Consider the following 17,920-nt stretch of genomic DNA (forward strand, 5'->3'; position numbering starts at 1 on the left):
TAATTCTATTGAAACACATGCCTCCTGTTCACGCTCCTCCTTTTCTTGGAGTATAAAGGGTTCAAATGATGATTGGATTTGAGTGGCTGCGAATCTTGTAGGCCCTGGTGTCATATTGACCGCATTGATTACCTTGGAAGGTGGCTGTCTGCTTTGGCAGACAGTGCAGTGTTTCCATCTTCAGAATTCCATATCAAATGTCATCATGGCACTTGTGTTGTTCCGTTGTTTCTTGTGGATGAAGGCACAGCTGTGGCCTCTGAATCATCATCGGACCTGGGATGGCAGCTCATTGGCTGTCCTCTTTTTTGTGAACATTCTGGTAGAGAATTAAAATGATTAATGTGCCTACCTTTGGGCAACCAGCCCCCCCCCCCCCCACCCCCCCAAAAAAAAAAATCTACAGCAGCATAATAGAGGGTGGTATGTGGCTCTGTGAGTTAGGACAGTGTGCTTGTGATTGGAAAGTTGTTGGCTCAGATCCCTTGGTCTCACCACTGGGCCTATGAGCAAGGTCCTTGCTCTTAGAAATGTACTGTATGTTGCTTTGGATAAAGCATGTGATAAATAGGTTCAGCAGCATGCTGAGGTAATGTTGTATTTTTGTTTAATAAAAAAATCATGTTTTAGGAATAACGTCCTGCTTTAAATCTAATTCCGTGTCATGTCCATAGGCATCAAGGTATGAATATTTAAAATAGCAAATGTCATAAGGTCTTACCTATAAAAGCTAGATCTCCTTTCTCTATACCTGATGGTACGGCGTGGTCATCAAAGCACAGATGGCGATTGCTGTCATTCTTTCCGCAAGTTATACTTTAGCTCTCCGTCATATAAAAATCTGCCTCTGATGTGCTGGTGCTCTTCTTTAAATGCACAGGCTGACTAGGTGTCATCCTACCACCCAGATGTTACCACTGCATCTGGCAACATTTCTCAGCCGAGTCGGTGCAGCCCTACATTATTTATTGTTTCTCTCGGCTCAAAAATTTCCGACATTTCCATAAATTATACATTATGCCGAAGTCAAATTAGCTTCGGAAATGAAAGATGCGTCTCCGTGACCGCACTCCTTGAGTGAAAATCTTGTCCGGATGGAGCGCCTCAGTTTTTGTGCGTCCGTTACCGGGAGCAGAGAGCAGGCAACTTCTCATTGTATAACCCCGGTTCTCCAAGTTAATGGGGGCCATATCGATGGCGCAGGAAATTTGACTGCTTCCTATTAGGCTTATTTTTGTGTAAGACGTTCATTGCATGCTCAGTCACTCGTTGCATGCCCAGCTGCATTTAATAGGTGATTAAGCATTCTCCTGGGACTCCCTCATACTTCTGGAGGGGAGTAAAAGGCGGGTTAGTTTTCCAGTCAATCATGCAGGCATATGGGAGTCAGAGAATCAAGTGGCTTACGCCCTAGTGCACTGTAACCATACCGACAATGGAGGGCAATGGAGGGCCAACCAAACAGCCAAGTCGGCCATGGCTACCCTGATCGGCAGAGGCCTCCAGCGACAGAGAATAATCCCCATGAGGCGTTGGAGCACTCTGGGCCTCTTGAAGAAGTATTTGCAGCATTCAGTGATTTTCGGCATACAGCAAGCTGTCGGCTATAGGTGAGCAGGTGGTGACGTGGTGTAAGTGTGTGTTATCACCATGACCATCCCAGCATCACCTTCTCTCCCCCTCCCGCATGAGAAGAAGAAATACTGGCCAGATTGTTCTGCCTCAGGTTGCACCACATGGAGACAGAAAACAGATTCTGAAGCTAGGTAGTTCTTAATTATATGTTTAATGCGTTCGTAATCTCCTAACTTAAAATGTAGTTAAACCCCAGATGAATTTGAAGCATTTAATTTGGGTGAAAAAAAAATCCTCTTAGTTTAAGCGTAGCACAGAACAATAATCTGGAAAATGCTGTTGAAGGCTCAGTGCAAGAAGCCGGCAAATGATCACCCCGAGCAACGGCTTCAACATACTCCCTGTAGCTGCGTTTGATAACCGAAAGAAAAGCTCTCCTTCCCTGACGGCTCCGCCGTGTTTCTCGGAACTGAGTCTTAGCACCCTTGCGCATGACACACTCAATACTAATCCGATCCAAAAGATTATGTTTGACCCATGCATGTGCATTTGGCACGTGACGGCGAAGTCGAGATCAGTATTGAAGCCTGCATTTTGTCCATGTCAAGGTGTCACTATATCAGGCTCGCAAAAAACAAAAAAAGAAAACAGGAAAAGCCAAAGTGACAATTAGACATCGAGCAAATCAGTCCACTACAGAGATTGTGCTCAGTTTACTTATAAGAATACCAACCCGCAGTCAATTTTACCGTAACATAAAGTAGGAAAGTAAACCTTCAGATTAAAAAAAAGCAAATTGCATGGCATTTGTCATTTTCCTTGAGGTAAAGACTAAGGAACGTAGCGATAGATACAGAGCACAGAGAATAATGGGCGTAAAATGTAACTGTTTATATGACACACTGAATGAATTAGTGTTTGTATTTTAGCATTAACCATGTCAGTCTATAGGATTCTGCGTAGGATGAATAGACATCTGTGCTTAAATGCGTGTCACTCCATCTCAGCACTTATCTGTCACTTGTTGTTTTCTTCCCTAATTAATTAATATTAAATTTAGCCTTCATCAGCTGCAGCCTGGCCTCTAACCTGCTTCACTTTGCCAGATCCTGTCATGCTAACTCAAAAACTGTCAGTCACGTCGAAAGCACTAGTATAGGATTTCACGTCCTTCCTTCAGCTCGCTTTTCTTGCTCATCTTGCTCTTGCCTGCACTCACAGACATGTGGATCTCATTGGATGGTACAAACTACCCCTGTTGTCATCTTCTCTACTTCTTGCGGTGGAGTGTTAGCATAAACACACACAGACAGCGGCAGTTTCATGAGTACAGGAGAGATTATTTTATTCTACACAAACAAGGTGAAGCAAGGAGCAGGGAGGATGTACTGGAGAAGTATGGAGGAAGTAGGTTGAACTGAGTTGGGGAAGACCTCTGAGGAGGAGGTGAAGGAGATCTAGGATGGGTGGAGACATCTTCACTTGGGTCCAGGTTTGTATAAATTATGGATGAATGAGAGAGATAAAATGGAGCGATTTCACAAAAAAAATTGAAAGGAGGTCAACAAAACGAGATTATGCACATATTATGCACACGTATGATTTGTAAATCAGGCAGTAGAACCTGCTTTGACCTCCTGGCACTGCTGAGTAGGTAGTTTTAAATGGAGTTTGTACATCAGGAGAGTGGCTGCAACTGGTGTAATCAATCATCTCACCACGCAGCGTTAGGATGGAGCTTCGCAGCCATGTGCTGACCAGCGATCCAAAACATGAGTGCTGAAGTTCTGACATGCAGTCGCTGTCCGTGGTCCTGCAGCCGGTGTGAGGCCACCTGTCAATCAGCCAAAGCGCTGAACATGCGCAACTCCCAGAGGCACCATTGCAACATCCTCCGTCTTTTCTCTCCCCTCGACCTGCCGGTCATGACCGGTGCTGCATGTGATTGAAAAGTAGAAATTATTTCCATGGTTTTTCTATCCTCCTCATACTCGTATTTCAGCTACATGCTTCTACATGTTGATACTACAACCCACCCACTACAAATGTCTTCTTCAGTCATCATTTGGTCTCACCAGCTAGAGAATAGCTTCCCAGTCATTGTTTCAGAAGAGTCTAAGGCTTCATAATGCTATCTTCTCCCTTCCATACACCTCATGGACCCTGAAACCTGCCTGATGTTCAGTCATTGCCTCCTTTGTCCCCCTCTCTTTGTCAGACACGGTGTCATACTTTTATCTAAACCTTGATAAAAACATTGTCAGGCTGACAAGAACATTTGCTTTTGATTCTGTACACCTTTGCTTCTCATGACTTGGGCATTATTTTCACTGTCCTCGATTAGGTCACCTCCTACCTATCACATTGGTTCTATGTAGTCACATGACGGGCTTTCTATTCTGTCAATAATAGCCTCTCTTTGTGGGTCCCACAAGCCTTTATTCTAGACAACCTGCTGTTCTCTTTATAAGATCTGTAATCTGTGCTATTTTTCCTGTCAGAGCTAGACAGACAACACTGAAGTCTTCCTTTCATTCCCTCTCTCTCTGAATCACAGGTGTCCTAGCTAATCTCTGTTTACCTCAGTACTACTTCTCCCTACAACTAAATCCATCTAAGACTGAACTGACTTATTTACTGTGTAAATCATTACCTGTTCAAGAACCCTGTATAAACACAAATACTACATAATTACCAATCCTTGGGCATTGCCATTGACAACAGCTAGGCCATCATGAAGAACAGTGAAACTGTAACCAAGTCCTACATACCACATTCTTCAATGGTCCTCAAAGTATTGATTCCTGCATCCTTACAGATCCACCCAGTTGAATTTATTTAATCCAAACAAGGCAATCCTTACAATCAGGGTCAGCTGAGTTTCTTGTAAGGATGGGCCTGGCCTCCCTTGTTATGTGAGCATGAGGTAACACAATCATTGCTCTTTGCGTTCACTTCACCTCTGAGGCTCACCATATATGCTATTGCCTTTTAAGCACACACTTCTGTTATTTGAAGCGTTTAAAACTGAACCTTCACTTTTGACACTGTCTTGCAAAAAAAAATCAATGTTTGTCAATTTTCCCCCAGTATACAATAGATGCTCACTTAATTTGGGTGGTGTTTTGTAACGTATGACAACATGACAGGACTGGATGGCTGGAGAGGCCAGACAGATGTATTGCTCTTTATTAATAAGTTGGATCAGTGCCTCGGGGATCATTCCTAGATATAGCTGACTGTTTTGTCCTGGGGAAAGTACCTGTCATTTTTCTGATGCTATCAGTCTTATTTGTAATTCGTCAGTTATGAAAATAAAAGGGTTTCTCAATCGAAGATGGGTATAATTTAGGCACCATTCATTTCAAGGAATGTCAGTATTGTTTTTTCTTATTGTGAAATATTTTAATAAATTGGTTAAACCAAACACAGAGGTTGTAGCTAATTAAACAGCATGACTATTTTAATTATAATACAGGAGAAAAATAAAAAGAGCCTCACCTGAAAAAAGCAAAATTGAAAATGGACTGATGGTACCAAATTGTGTTAGTATTTTGTTCCCATAGCAGTCACTTTATTAGGTACACCTGTGTAGTACTCTCTACATTAAGGTTCAGTGGCTTGTGCGTTCAGATACCTTTCTGAACTTGTGGCCTTCCTGTTATACCTTTAACGAGTCTGACCATTCTTTTCTGATATGTCTCATTAACAAGGTGTTTTTTTGGCCACAGAAATGGATCATTTTCAGGCGCTGCAGTGTGTGAAAATCTCAGGAGGGTGCCTGTTTCTGAGATGCTGGAACCAACCATAAAACTACGTCCAATACCACTTAGGTCACGTATGATTCGCTGTTGGTAGGGGCAGGCTGCTACAGGTGGACCAAACGGATTGCTGTATATCTAAGTGCATGATGCTCATTTCAAAGGGGTACATAAATAAAATCAACATAAGCATGTGATGTGAATGAAGTGGTCTTTAATTTGTATAATTATAATGGCACAATGTATGTGATTTGAAAAATCCTTTTTAGAATGAAAAATATTATTTGAAAACTCTTTTTAAATTTATGTGGTCATGTGTGACGTGGTTGTTGTTTATTTTGGCAGTGTATAAGTGTTAAGATATTAAAAACTAGTTTTATGGTTCCAGGGAAAAAAAACTGGTACTAGAATGAGTTTTGCATAATTCTCTGCTTCATGTTTGTTGAATTAAACTTCCAGAAAGTATAAATAAACATGATATAATGACCAAGGGAAAGGAGGCTGTTTGGATGACACGTTTATAGTTTTGGTTATACTAAAGCTGCTGTACGCAATCCAGAACGTTTACAACAATCACTGTTGTAAAACCAGTGTCGCGAAACCGTTTAAAGTCGCTTGCGCTTTAAATCGGACTGGTGTTTACGGAGGCAGAAACTGTCAAAATGACATGACTCAACAAGTATGCCGGTTAGAAATTGCAGGTGGTGTTGACAGAATAGCCCCATCCGCGAATACCGTTGCCAAAATTCAGAGGCGATGTCCGTATCCCCGATACTGACGCATATTGATTCTGTCCATCACGTTTATGAAGGCGACTCCAGCTGTCAGATGGAAACGAATCTCTGTGCGCTGTTTTACCCCGGCGCACTGAAATCAACGCCTTAAATGCCTTCCACCTGTTTGCCCTCGTTTATATTATGTATCAAACTTAATAATATAATATAAATTGAGTTTAACATAGGTGTATAGAGCACGTTTTCTTTTTTTGGCTGGAGTGGCAGTGAAAAAGAAAGCAGTAACCTTACTCCCGGAGTAGGGAAAGCGATCCATTCAGCCAAGCGTTTTCTGCGAGTGCTTCTCCGGTCCATCACAGAAGGTACACACATACTAGTACTTTACCACGGGAAAAGTGATTTACATACGTAATCACGTACCTATCCCATCACTCAAAATAAAAAAATAAACAATAAATGCTTTTAACTCCTTATGTTCTGGTCTTTAATATTAACTGTAAAAGATTCTCTCTTCACATCATTTGGCTGTTCCTTACTGTGGAGACACTTAACAATAAACTGATACCAAACATTAATTTTTGAATCAGTTATGTTAGAAGCTTTTAGATCAAACCCTGCCCATTTCCCTTTCACATCCTCATTTCCCTAATGTACCATGTCAAAATCGAAATGTTAAATACTCTCTTTATACAGCTAATGCATGTTGCATTCAAGAAATGCCTCAATTCAACTAAATGCAGATAACAATTGACTCTTTTTTTAAATTGTGAACTTAATTTTCACTTAGCAAGGCATCAACTGAAAAAAATTATCTGTGACCCTCTGGATCATATGAAAAATATCTAACAGTGACACAATGGGCTGGGAAAACATCTGTGTCTTTGTTTCAATGTTTCCTATTAATTTTTAAGGAAGCACATTCATACATGTTTTATATGGCCTTATCTGTAAGGGTCACCCAGAGATCACCGGGGGACCAGGGTTTGAATCGAACCCTCATTGATGGAAATAAGGACAGACAATCATGGCAAAACATGTGAAAATGCTCAACATTGTTTCTTGCTTCCACTTAGCATAGCCCAAAACATTTATATACATACCACACAAATATACTTGCACATCTTATATCTGTATAATATATTCCTTTCAGTACTTAAATTACTCTAATCTGTAGCTTTACTATTTTTCTATTTTTTATTGAATTCTCTTAACTTGATATTTGTTATGTGTGAAGACACCATAAAGACTGCTACTCTATTTCATTGCACTCTGTACAATGACAATAAAGGAATCTTGAATCTTGACTCTATACAGTACTGCTTTTCATGATTGACTTTTCATTATAATACTTTAGTTTTTTATTATTATTATTATTTCGGTTCGCTTCTCTTTGCTCTGCACGTCATTTGGCAGTTATTTATTTAGTGCTGGAGATAAACTGCTAGTGATTTGCTGAGCAGTTGACAGTGTGTGTTTTCCCTCACTCTTGGGCTCCCGTTTCTAATTTCAATGCTCCGGTATTGAAAGCACAGCTGAGTGTTTGGGGAAATGTCATTCTTAATTAAGTCCCTAGTCTTAGAAGATGGAAGGCATTAACTTTACTTAGGGCGTAAAGTTGCAAGGATCCAAAGTTTTCTGATGTCTGTATCCCTGTCCAAGCCTATAACTTTATTCCTATATGTCAGGGGTAGCCAATCTTATCCGCAAAGGGCCGGTGTGTATGTGGCTTTTCGCTGCAGCTCCCTAATTATATCACTAATTAGAGGACTGATTGGCTGAGGAGTCCTCACACGTGGGTTTGAACAGATGACCTAAAGGTTTCCCCAAAAACCTGCCTACAAACAGGCCCTTTGTGTATAAGATTGTCCACTGCTGCTATATGTATTTGTGTTAGAACCATATGCATTTGACCATGTTAATAATTCTTTCTGGGGATTAATAATACTTTACTAAAAAGTTCCTTAATGGTTACAGAAATGCTTTCCAATTAATTGCTTTGATTTTAGTCCATTTTATTCTTTTTTGTAACCTTTACAGAAGCTAAACAGGAGATTACAAACATATACATTGTCCAAGAGTCAACTAAGCTTGTGGGAGCTTTACTTACACAAAAATGTTGAGGGCAGAACAAAAATGATTGGTTCAGAGAGATAACCAATAAGAAGATAGAGGAGGTGGGACCAAGACATCTGATTAGTTGGTCCTGCCTCCTCTAGTTGCTTGGACCCACCTCCTCTACAATCTTATTGGTTGAATATGCAAAATGTCATGTAAAAAATTTAAATAAAGGACAGCACCAGTCATAGGTGTGGGAAGACGTTATGAGCTCAGGGTGCTGAAAGTTGGAAAGTTGGAATGATCAATAAACTTTACTGAAGTTGTTTTGTATCATCGGTAGCTGTCAACGGCTAACAAAAGCAGTATTTTTGGAGAAATAGTCATAAAGGCGCCTCTGAGCAATTGTGACATAAATAACGTAAACAATATTTTTCCTTTGACAAAACAGACAACTTCCAGTGCTACTGGCATCAGTGGGACTTGGGTCTACTGATGGACAGGCACAAGACAGAGGGCTCAAAAAGCACAGGAAAATCGGGAAAAGGGACCAGGAAATGGGACTGAAACAAGCATGATTAACCTAAAACATGACACCAGTTACATCGGATGCCAGCTGCAGAACTGAGGCTCATCAAAACCACAAAGACAGAAACAAGCTGCTGCTTAACCAGAACCATGAAACTCAAGACAAGACAATATAATCCAGAACTGCAACTCAGAAAACAAGACAGAACCGCAAAGCCAGTGACAATGCCAGCGTCCCTAACTAAAACTCCCAAATGAAATGCAGCTAAAGTAGATAAGAGCTAGACTCAGAACCTAACCAATCACTCAGCCTTATGCTCAGAGCAGTGACAACAGCTGAGCAATACTCACTGCTTAATGGAAATAGCTACCACTGGCTCAGGGCAAGGTCATGCGGACCATGTGTAATTACTTGATTACAATGAAGCACAGATGTAACAGAGTTGCGCACTTGACACATGAACAAAACTAAGTCAGTTTTATACAATTATCTTTAATTGTTTACATACTTCCCTATGTGAAGAAAAAAAAACCCATTTCCAATTCTTTATCTTCATCAGAATTTAATTTTTGATGATAGAACTAATTCAGTGACTTCAGTTATTTTTATGTTGGGAAGAAGTTGGACGCCCAAAATCTACTGTAAGCAAACACGGCACAGAGCTACTGCCTTTCACCTGCAAAGAGGGTGAAAGAGACAGAGAGGGAGAGAGAGATCCGTCTCTAAGGCCTGCAGTCCACAGGCCTGGCAGCACAGGGGTGACCCAAACGATACAGCTTCTGTAGTAGCTTGGGCAGGCTGGACAAACGAAGTGTCACCGTGCTCTAAGTTACACGGCCAGCTTAGATCCTCAAAGACATCAAGAGCTGCCCACAACCTTAGGCACATTGTATTACAAATTATAATGTTTTATTATTTTTTTTTAGATCTTGATCTCAGAGGCTTTAAAAAATATTTTCTGCGTTATACACATATTTCTTCCTCCTTTTACTAAAAGCTAAATTTGCATTGTTCTTGCTGCTTTGAGGTTATCTGACAAGATCTGCTGTAGTTCATTGGACTGTTTGCAATGGCTGCAGGGAACAAAACGTAAGTGTCCCACTCTACCAGTTTTCTGTTTCTTGGGACATAAAGTCACACTCTCTGTGATATCTGACAGCTCTGACTATATATATATATATTGTTTCGTTACATAGCCAGAGGAGAAAATACATCAAAAGCTGTAGAAAGTGAACCAATTATTTGCAGATATTCTGTCTGCTGCATTTTAAGCATCTCCCGTTGAAAGTGCAGCAGAGCACAAAGTGAGTACAGTGAATGGCATCTCACAGTTTAGTTTTGAAATTGACTGAAATCATAATTTCAATGTAAAGCGAATCATGGATTACTTATAATAGGTGTTGGCATTTAAACAGCCAAGGGTTTAATGCAATTAAAGACAAATAAGTTGTTTCGTGAGTATCCTGTTTTTCACTGGTATGGCCCTTCTGCACAACTGTGAACATTCTCACATTGTATCTAAATTGCCATGTCGATTATTTTAAGTATTTATTCGCCTGGAGTTATTTGATGACATATTTGGTCTGCACGCATTACTTTCGGCAACAGGGAAAGGGCTCCTCCTGATCACGTTTCGTAAATCTCCGTATGCCGCTCGGTAATTCTCGGCCATTTCCGTGCGCGCTTCCGCCACCATTTTGTCGCCCCTGAATGTTGTTGGCCGAAGAACCGCACGGAAGATCACATCCATAGTGACAGTCTCCGGCAATGGACGGGTATGTGTTTTTTTATTACTTCTTATTGTCATTTTTATTTGGGAGGCCTGGTTTAATAACTAGACGTGTCAGAAGGTTTTTCCAACGCGTGATCCGTGTATAGGGTGTGAGTGTATATCTGGATGTAGGAACTCCTGAGTATGACGTTAGACACCTGGGGCTCCTCCAGGTTACACACCGATTTCCATGTATCTTCGGTAAATTACTTGTGCAATCGACCATAAGCTTGTTGATACTGGAAAACTATATGCTTGCATGCTTGCATGGGTAGTGTCGATGAAGCAAGCAGGCTGGGAACGAAGGTGCGCCTCTGCCTGCTTTGTTGTGAGTGCATCGGGCATCCCTTTGTGTGGGCGTTTGCCTTTATTGATCTGCGTCTGGATTCACAGGATGGGGGCTATTATTTTGCATGCTTTGACAGGAACAGCATTGTCTTTTTGTTAAACCTTGGTAGCGATCTCAGCAATCAAAGTGATGTTTTATTACATTGGGAGTTTACTAGCCTAGACACCCCCGGTCACACCTCACTCAATTTAACATAGGAAGTTAAGATTTTTATTTATATATTTGTTTATTTATTTAGTAATGCATACGTCATTCAAAGTTTTACACATAGATGTCTTTGGTTTATGCTATCAGCTAACCAGCTGCTTTATGAAAGGCATCTGAACATCAGCGATCTCGTAAATATGAGTTAAATAAAATGTTAAAGTTCTGTATAAATATTTGGTAGAAAGAAAACTTTAGGGCTGGGGGCGGAGTAGAATGTGTTTGAGGCGGATCCAGATCAACTTCCTAAATCGCTCCTGTGTGTTTAAAAAAATCCCATTATAATGACAAAGTATTGTTTTATTAAACAGTAGCAAAACATAGAAAAATGTAGACACCGCTACAATGAAAATAAAACTTGGAAAAGACAGCCTTTAAAACTATTGGACTTGATGTACCCCTCTAACTTGCCATAAAATGCAAAATAGGTGTTATAGTGTATTATGTAATTTATTATTATTATTATTATTATTATTATTATTATTATTAAACATATAAATAGGAAAAAGTGGTCATTCTCACTACATAATACAAACCGTATATCACATGCATCTGTAGTGGAGTCTGGGGGGTCTTTCTGTTGACCAAAGGTTGCAATGCGTTAAGGTAGCAAGCGGTGCTGTTTGTGTGGGTTGTGTGAGTTTAACTTGTGCTCTATGCCTCATGGCAACAATAACTTTATTTTTTTTAATTGCAGCATTGTCAGTGATGTGGCCATTGGTGTAAAGGTAAGCTTGCCTGTTTTCTCATGTTCAGGATTTTCATCAAATTTGTGAAAGGGAAGCTAGATTAATTTGATTAGCATTTTTTCTTTTAATGGGCAATATAGTGGATGCTCTTACGTTTATTATTAAGTGAAATGGGTCAGTTTAGACCAAAGTTGCACTCTGAATTGAGGCATTTTCCTTATGAAATTCCCACGGGGAGGTGCGTGGCTCAGTTGGTAGCATTGCTGTCTCACACCTATAGCAGTAGGCTGTGGGCTCACAAGCTGCCTTTGCACGTGGAGTTTGAATGTAATTCCTGTCTCATGTGGGTCCTCTCTGGGATGGGGCTTCTCAACTTTGTCCAGGATAAACTGTTAGAAGCTGGATGAATGGATGGAATTCATATTTATTAATTATGAATTTCTACCTGATTTCAAACAGATGAAATTAATAAAAGTCGTGTTTAAAAATTAATTAAAGTACTCCTTTTGCATGTGAATGATAAATTTCTGCCAGATTAAGAGTAGCTCATGATGTACACGGCTGGAAAAAAGTATGAGACCACTCTATATATTTTTTTTTACAAATCTGCATTTTTAAGTCCTGGTTTAATCGTGGTTCTGCAGACAGAAGGCTACAGTATATTGAGAGGTAGGCTGCTTCCAGGCTCAAACTATATAAAGACAGTAGTACACAAGAACAAGGTGAAGCAGGAGACACTGACAATGACCAAAAACACGCCAGGTAGAGGGCAGAAACAACTTTCTAATGTCATAGATGACCTCAAGTGACCTTCAAAAAGAATGCGAAACATTAAGTGTTGTGAAGCACAGGACATTTCATGACAGCCTGCCTAGAAGCAGGATTGAAGACCCATAAAGCAAAGAAGAAGCCCTTCATCATTAAGAAACAGGGAAGAGCCAGGCTGAAGTTTGAGAAAAAAAAAAGGTATTTTTTTACCCTGGCGCATACCCATAAATTGAAAAATTAGTGATACTAAACATTTTCCTGAGTTATACTTCAAAAACTTTGCCCAACTTGACTGGTAAAAGTTTCTTATAAATCATGTTCCCCTATTTTGGTAAAAGCAGTAAGAATGCTCTCACCTACAATGAAAAGTGGGTAGCACCAAAGACATGACTAACAACAGTGCTATGACGACACGAAGCAGACTTGAGGTCTTTACCAAGTGCTGAGAATGTTCTCGATCAGGCCACATGCTCTCAGGCAAAGGCAGACGTCATTTGGTCCAACTGTTTTTGTCTTGCAGTAACTCTTCAGATATGTGGCCTTATTGTGACCATTGTTTTTCTTATTGAGGAAGTTTGACAGGGGTGGTGCGGTGATGCAGTGGTTAGCACTGTCGCCTCACACCTCTGGGGGCAGGGGTCCATGTACAGTATGTGGAGTTTGCATGTTCTCCCCATGTCATTGTGGGGTTTCCTCTGGGTACTCTGGTTTCCCCCCACAGTCCAAAAACATGCTGAAGTTGATTGGAGATACCAAATTGCCTGTAGGGGTGGATATGTGAGAGAATGGTGTGTGAGTGAATGGTGTGTGAGTGAATGGTGTGTGAGTGAATGGTGTGTGACTGAATGGTGTGAGTGAATGGTGTGTGAGTGAATGGTGTGTGAGTGAATGGTGTGAGTGAATATGTGTGAGAGAATGGTGTGTGACTGAATGGTGTGTGAGAGAATGGTGTGTGAGTGAATGGTGTGAGTGAATGGTGTGAGTGAATGGTGTGTGACTGAATGGTGTGTGAGTGAATGGTGTGTGAGAGAATGGTGTGTGAGTGAATGGTGAATGGTGTGTGAGTGAATGGTGAATGGTGTGTGAGTGAATGGTGAATGGTGTGTGAGTGAATGGTATGAGTGAATGGTGTGTGACTGAATGGTGTGTGAGAGAATGGTGTGTGAGTGAATGTGAATGGTGTGTGAGTGAATGATGTGTGAGCGAATGGTGTGTGAGTGAATGGTGAATGGTGTGTGAGTGAATGGTGAATGGTGTGTGAGTGAATGATGTGTGAGCGAATGGTGTGTGAGTGAATGGTGAATGGTGTGTGAGTGAATGGTGTGTGAGTGATTGGTGTGTGAGTGACTGGTGTGTGAGTGTGTGGTGTGTGAGTGGTGTGTGAGTGACTGGTGTGTGACTGGTGTGTGACTGGTGTGTGTGGTGTGTGTGTGGTGTGTGAGTGGTGTGTGAGTGACTGGTGTGTGACTGGTGTGTGAGTGGTGAGTGACTGGTGTGTGAGTGACTGGTGTGTGAGTGGTGTGTGAGTGGTGTGTGAGTGACTGGTGTGTGAGTGGTGTGTGAGTGGTGAGTGACTGGTGTGTGAGTGGTGTGTGAGTGGTGAGTGACTGGTGTGTGACTGGTGTGTGACTGGTGTGTGAGTGGTGTGTGAGTGTGTGGTGTGTGAGTGACTGGTGTGTGACTGATGTGTGAGTGGTGAGTGACTGGTGTGTGAGTGGTGTGTGAGTGGTGTGTGAGTGACTGGTGTGTGAGTGGTGTGTGAGTGAGTGGTGTGTGAGTGTGCCCTGCCATGGGGTGTTTGCTGCCTTGTGCCTGCAGCTTCCAAGATAGTCTAAGTTTCGTGTCTAATTTGGCTATACGTTTTATACTACATAGTTCAAAATACCAAGCTGAAGTTGCCCTTTATGATTCTTATGACTTCAGATATTCAGAACAACTCAACATATCTTTTCTAATGAACTCTTTCTCACATGATTTTTCCCTCCAGTGCTTAACATGTCAGACATCCAATGCCAGTTATTAGGCTACTGATGTAAAATCTCTTCAGAATTTCAATTTTCTCAGGTCTGCTTTATAAGGGATGCCTTTTCAGTTTCGTAAAAGTAAAATAACTGATATCCATGTGGTTTCTGTTGTCTTCCTAGTCTGCCAGTCCCCTTCTAATATGATGACCTTCTCAAACAATATATATAATTTTTTTGAAACATTTTTAGAGGCTAATGAAATGAACAGGGTTGCTAGGTATGCTCTTTTCAAAACCACATGGAATTGTTTCTAGGTGAATTGTCAGCCATTGATACAGGTCCTGCCGATTCTGGGGCTTATGGCGTGTGATGTTTATTTCCTTCCTAAACAATTATAAAAATGTCTCCCTCACCGCAGCCAGGTCCCCTCATCCGGTCTCCCTCACCGCAGCCAGGTCCCCTCATCCGGTCTCCCTCACCGCAGCCAGGTCCCCTCATCTGGTCTCCCTCACCGCAGCCATGCCCCCTCATCCGGTCTCCCTCACCGCAGCCACGCCCCCTCATCCGGTCTCCCTCACCTCAGCCATGCCCCCTCATCCGGTCTCCCTCACCGCAGCCAGGTCCCCTCATCCGGTCTCCCTCACCGCAGCCATGCCCCCTCATCCGGTCTCCCTCACCTCAGCCATGCCCCCTCATCCGGTTTCCCTCACCTCAGCCATGCCCCCTCATCCGGTCTCCCTCACCGCAGCCAGGTCCCCTCATCCGGTCTCCCTCACCGCAGCCATGCCCCCTCATCCGGTCTCCCTCCCCAAAGCCACGCCCCTTCATCTGGTCTCCCTCACCGCAGCCATGCCCCCTCATCCGGTCTCCCTCACCGCAGCCAGGTCCCCTCATCTGGTCTCCCTCCCCAAAGCCATGCCCCCTCATCACATCTCCCTCACCGCAGCCAGGTCCCCTCATCTGGTCTCCCTCACCGCAGCCATGCCCCCTCATCCGGTCTCCCTCACCGCAGTTCAGATTCAGCTGCTTCTGATTCTGGTTTCATTTTTTTCATTAATTGTGTTGCCTACTTAACCGATGTAGCCAAGTCCTTGAGTACCAAAAATTGTTGTTTCATGATCTACAGTCATGAGTGGTGTCTTTGATCCCCAGTCTTCTCTGAGTACCTGGTCATCATCCTGTGTGTGTGTGAGACACTCCCTATTACCTGCCCGGTGTGTGTGTGTGTGTGTGGCTTTCTGACCTTGCCTTCTACTTCAGACTGTGACTTTTTGCCTCTTGCCTTTGATACTTTGTTACAAATTCAGGTTTTCACACAATAGCAAAGTCAGGTGGGGTACAGCTGAAGAAATTGTACTCCCCCCTAAAAAAAGTAACCATGCAAGCATCTGCAATGCATCAGACTAATTCTATCTATCTATCTATCTATCTATCTATCTATCTATCTATCTATCTATCTATCTATCTATCTATCTATCTATCTATCTATCTATCTATCTATCTATCTATCTATCTATCTATCTATCTATCTATCTATCTATGCTTTTATGATTATTAGTAATATTACTTGTTGTTTTACCACCTGCGTTTTCAAGCTACTTTCACAGTAAACAGACATCTGCTTCGACACCTGTGCAGACTTCTTTTTTGTCCTTCATTTCAAGTTTATTCACACTTTAAAAGTGAATTTCCGTGGGTTTTCCATGAGTTGTACCACCGCACATGGGAGCTGTGCAAGCCAAACCATCGAAAATGGTAACTTTCCTCAGTATTTCACTTGGATCTACTTTTTCACTGCGCTGTGAAGATCACTTGGGGTCATCTTTCATCTACTGTTTTCTAAAATTACTTAAAATAGTAAAAATAAAACAAAAACCCTTTTCCCAGTTGTGCCACCTGACATTTGAGGTCATGTACATTTGTATACAAATATTTTTAGTTATTTCAATGCTTTTAAAACTTCAGTGTTTTTCAACCTTTTAAAAAATGAATTTTAAGGTTTCAATCATTGAATTATACCTAATTAATATAAGTTTTTAATTTCTTAAATACCAATTTTAACTGTTTTTACGTTTTTGCATCACCAGATATTTTTGAACTTTGAGATAAAAGCATGTTGAAACTGCATATTTCAATGTATTGGAAATGCTATGTATTAAACGGAAAATGGACTGGGACACACAAATATGCATGATGTCATTTAGCCACCTGCCTGCTCTGCTCTCGGATCCCTGCCTCCTGAGGTTTAGAGGTGATGAGCTGCTGCTTTTTGATTAAGAGTACAATATTGATATTTCATTAAAACATAGCCTTTTATTCCAGATGAAATTATGTGAGTAGAGCTGTAATGGGTGGAGGGTAGTATCCATTTTATATGTCCTTTGTCCTCATGTTGAAGACCATACTCGCTATGTAAGTTCAAAACCTCGTCTAGAAAAGTACTTCATTGTTCCAAGTTGAAAGCAACGGAGTCTTATAATGAGGATGAAATAAACCCTTCTAGCACAGAGCTTTGGCATATATAAGAGATATCGCGAAATAGGGATACTAACTATTATTGAACTAGAAAAAAGGAACGGTGTATTTTAAGTGGGAGTCGAGAGGAGAAAATATCAAGGTGCAATATTAAAAGAGAAACATGTAGGCTGTCATAGGATTTCAGATTTTTTAACTCTCATTGAAACTAACTTAGTGCAAGGTATCCCAACATACAGCATTATATATAATAAATAAATTATGATAATAATTATTATTACTGTTGTTGCTACTGCTGTTTCCTACTAAATTGTGGTCTGTTTTTTTCCACATATAAAGTAATGAATAACTGATGTGAGATAAATCTTCTAATTTCAGCTTCCTGGTTTAGGGAGACATGAGTGTGATTAGTTTAAATGCATCTGCTATGATCTAACCAACAGCGGGGGCAAGAGAGATATGTAGTATCTTCACATATGGCTCCCCACTGTATATTCTGATATTCCATCTTTTGAACTGTCTACAGAAAATGAATGAAGAATTTAAAGTAGAGAGCCACAGTTGACTTGGCACTGTGCCAGAGAAATCGCCTGATCCCCGGTACCAGGACTCCCCTGAATGTATCATTTTATTTGGATCTTTAATAGCCAAACACTCCACTGTTTAATTAGGAACACGGTCTGCAGGAATAGTAGAGAGGATGCAGAGCAAATTGTAACATTAGTTCAAACTCAGAAATGAACAATGTGCTCTATATGCTTATATATACACATATATACACATAGGAGATGATATCAAAGTATCAATTAAATTACATAAGTACAGTTCTCAATTTATGACGATTGCTGACAATACATTTGTATTTCATTAATATTTAGTCCATGTTTGCATCCATAATGTAATCATCTACACAATGTTCAAAACACTGTAACCTTTTTGAGAATTGTTACACCCCTTAGTTACACAAATTCTCAATCCTGGTCTCTCCTTCTGTGGTTTTTCCATTAATATTTGATGCAAAAAAATGGTTTTGAGAACATTCTACC

General features: G+C 41.0%; 1 protein-coding gene across 3 annotated transcripts in view; it reads left to right on the top strand.

Moving 5' to 3' along the window:
* Positions 1-17,920, top strand: part of ptbp2a (polypyrimidine tract binding protein 2a) — a 124,135-nt gene that overhangs the window by 96,935 nt on the left and 9,280 nt on the right. Inside the window, exons 1-2 of one of the 3 annotated variants that reach the window (XM_023804647.2) lie at positions 10,341-10,429; positions 11,676-11,706. In XM_023804647.2, the coding sequence (XP_023660415.1) occupies positions 10,422-10,429; positions 11,676-11,706 (39 nt within the window). In that variant the 5' untranslated portion in view covers positions 10,341-10,421. Of the gene's footprint in view, positions 1-10,340; positions 10,430-10,489; positions 10,732-11,675; positions 11,707-17,920 lie in introns of those variants that run through there. The other 2 variants (XM_023804646.2, XM_072699948.1) reach the window with 2 other exon arrangements.

This window comes from Paramormyrops kingsleyae, chromosome 15, assembly GCF_048594095.1.
Source record: "Paramormyrops kingsleyae isolate MSU_618 chromosome 15, PKINGS_0.4, whole genome shotgun sequence".
In the NCBI taxonomy this organism is placed as follows: domain Eukaryota; kingdom Metazoa; phylum Chordata; class Actinopteri; order Osteoglossiformes; family Mormyridae; genus Paramormyrops; species Paramormyrops kingsleyae.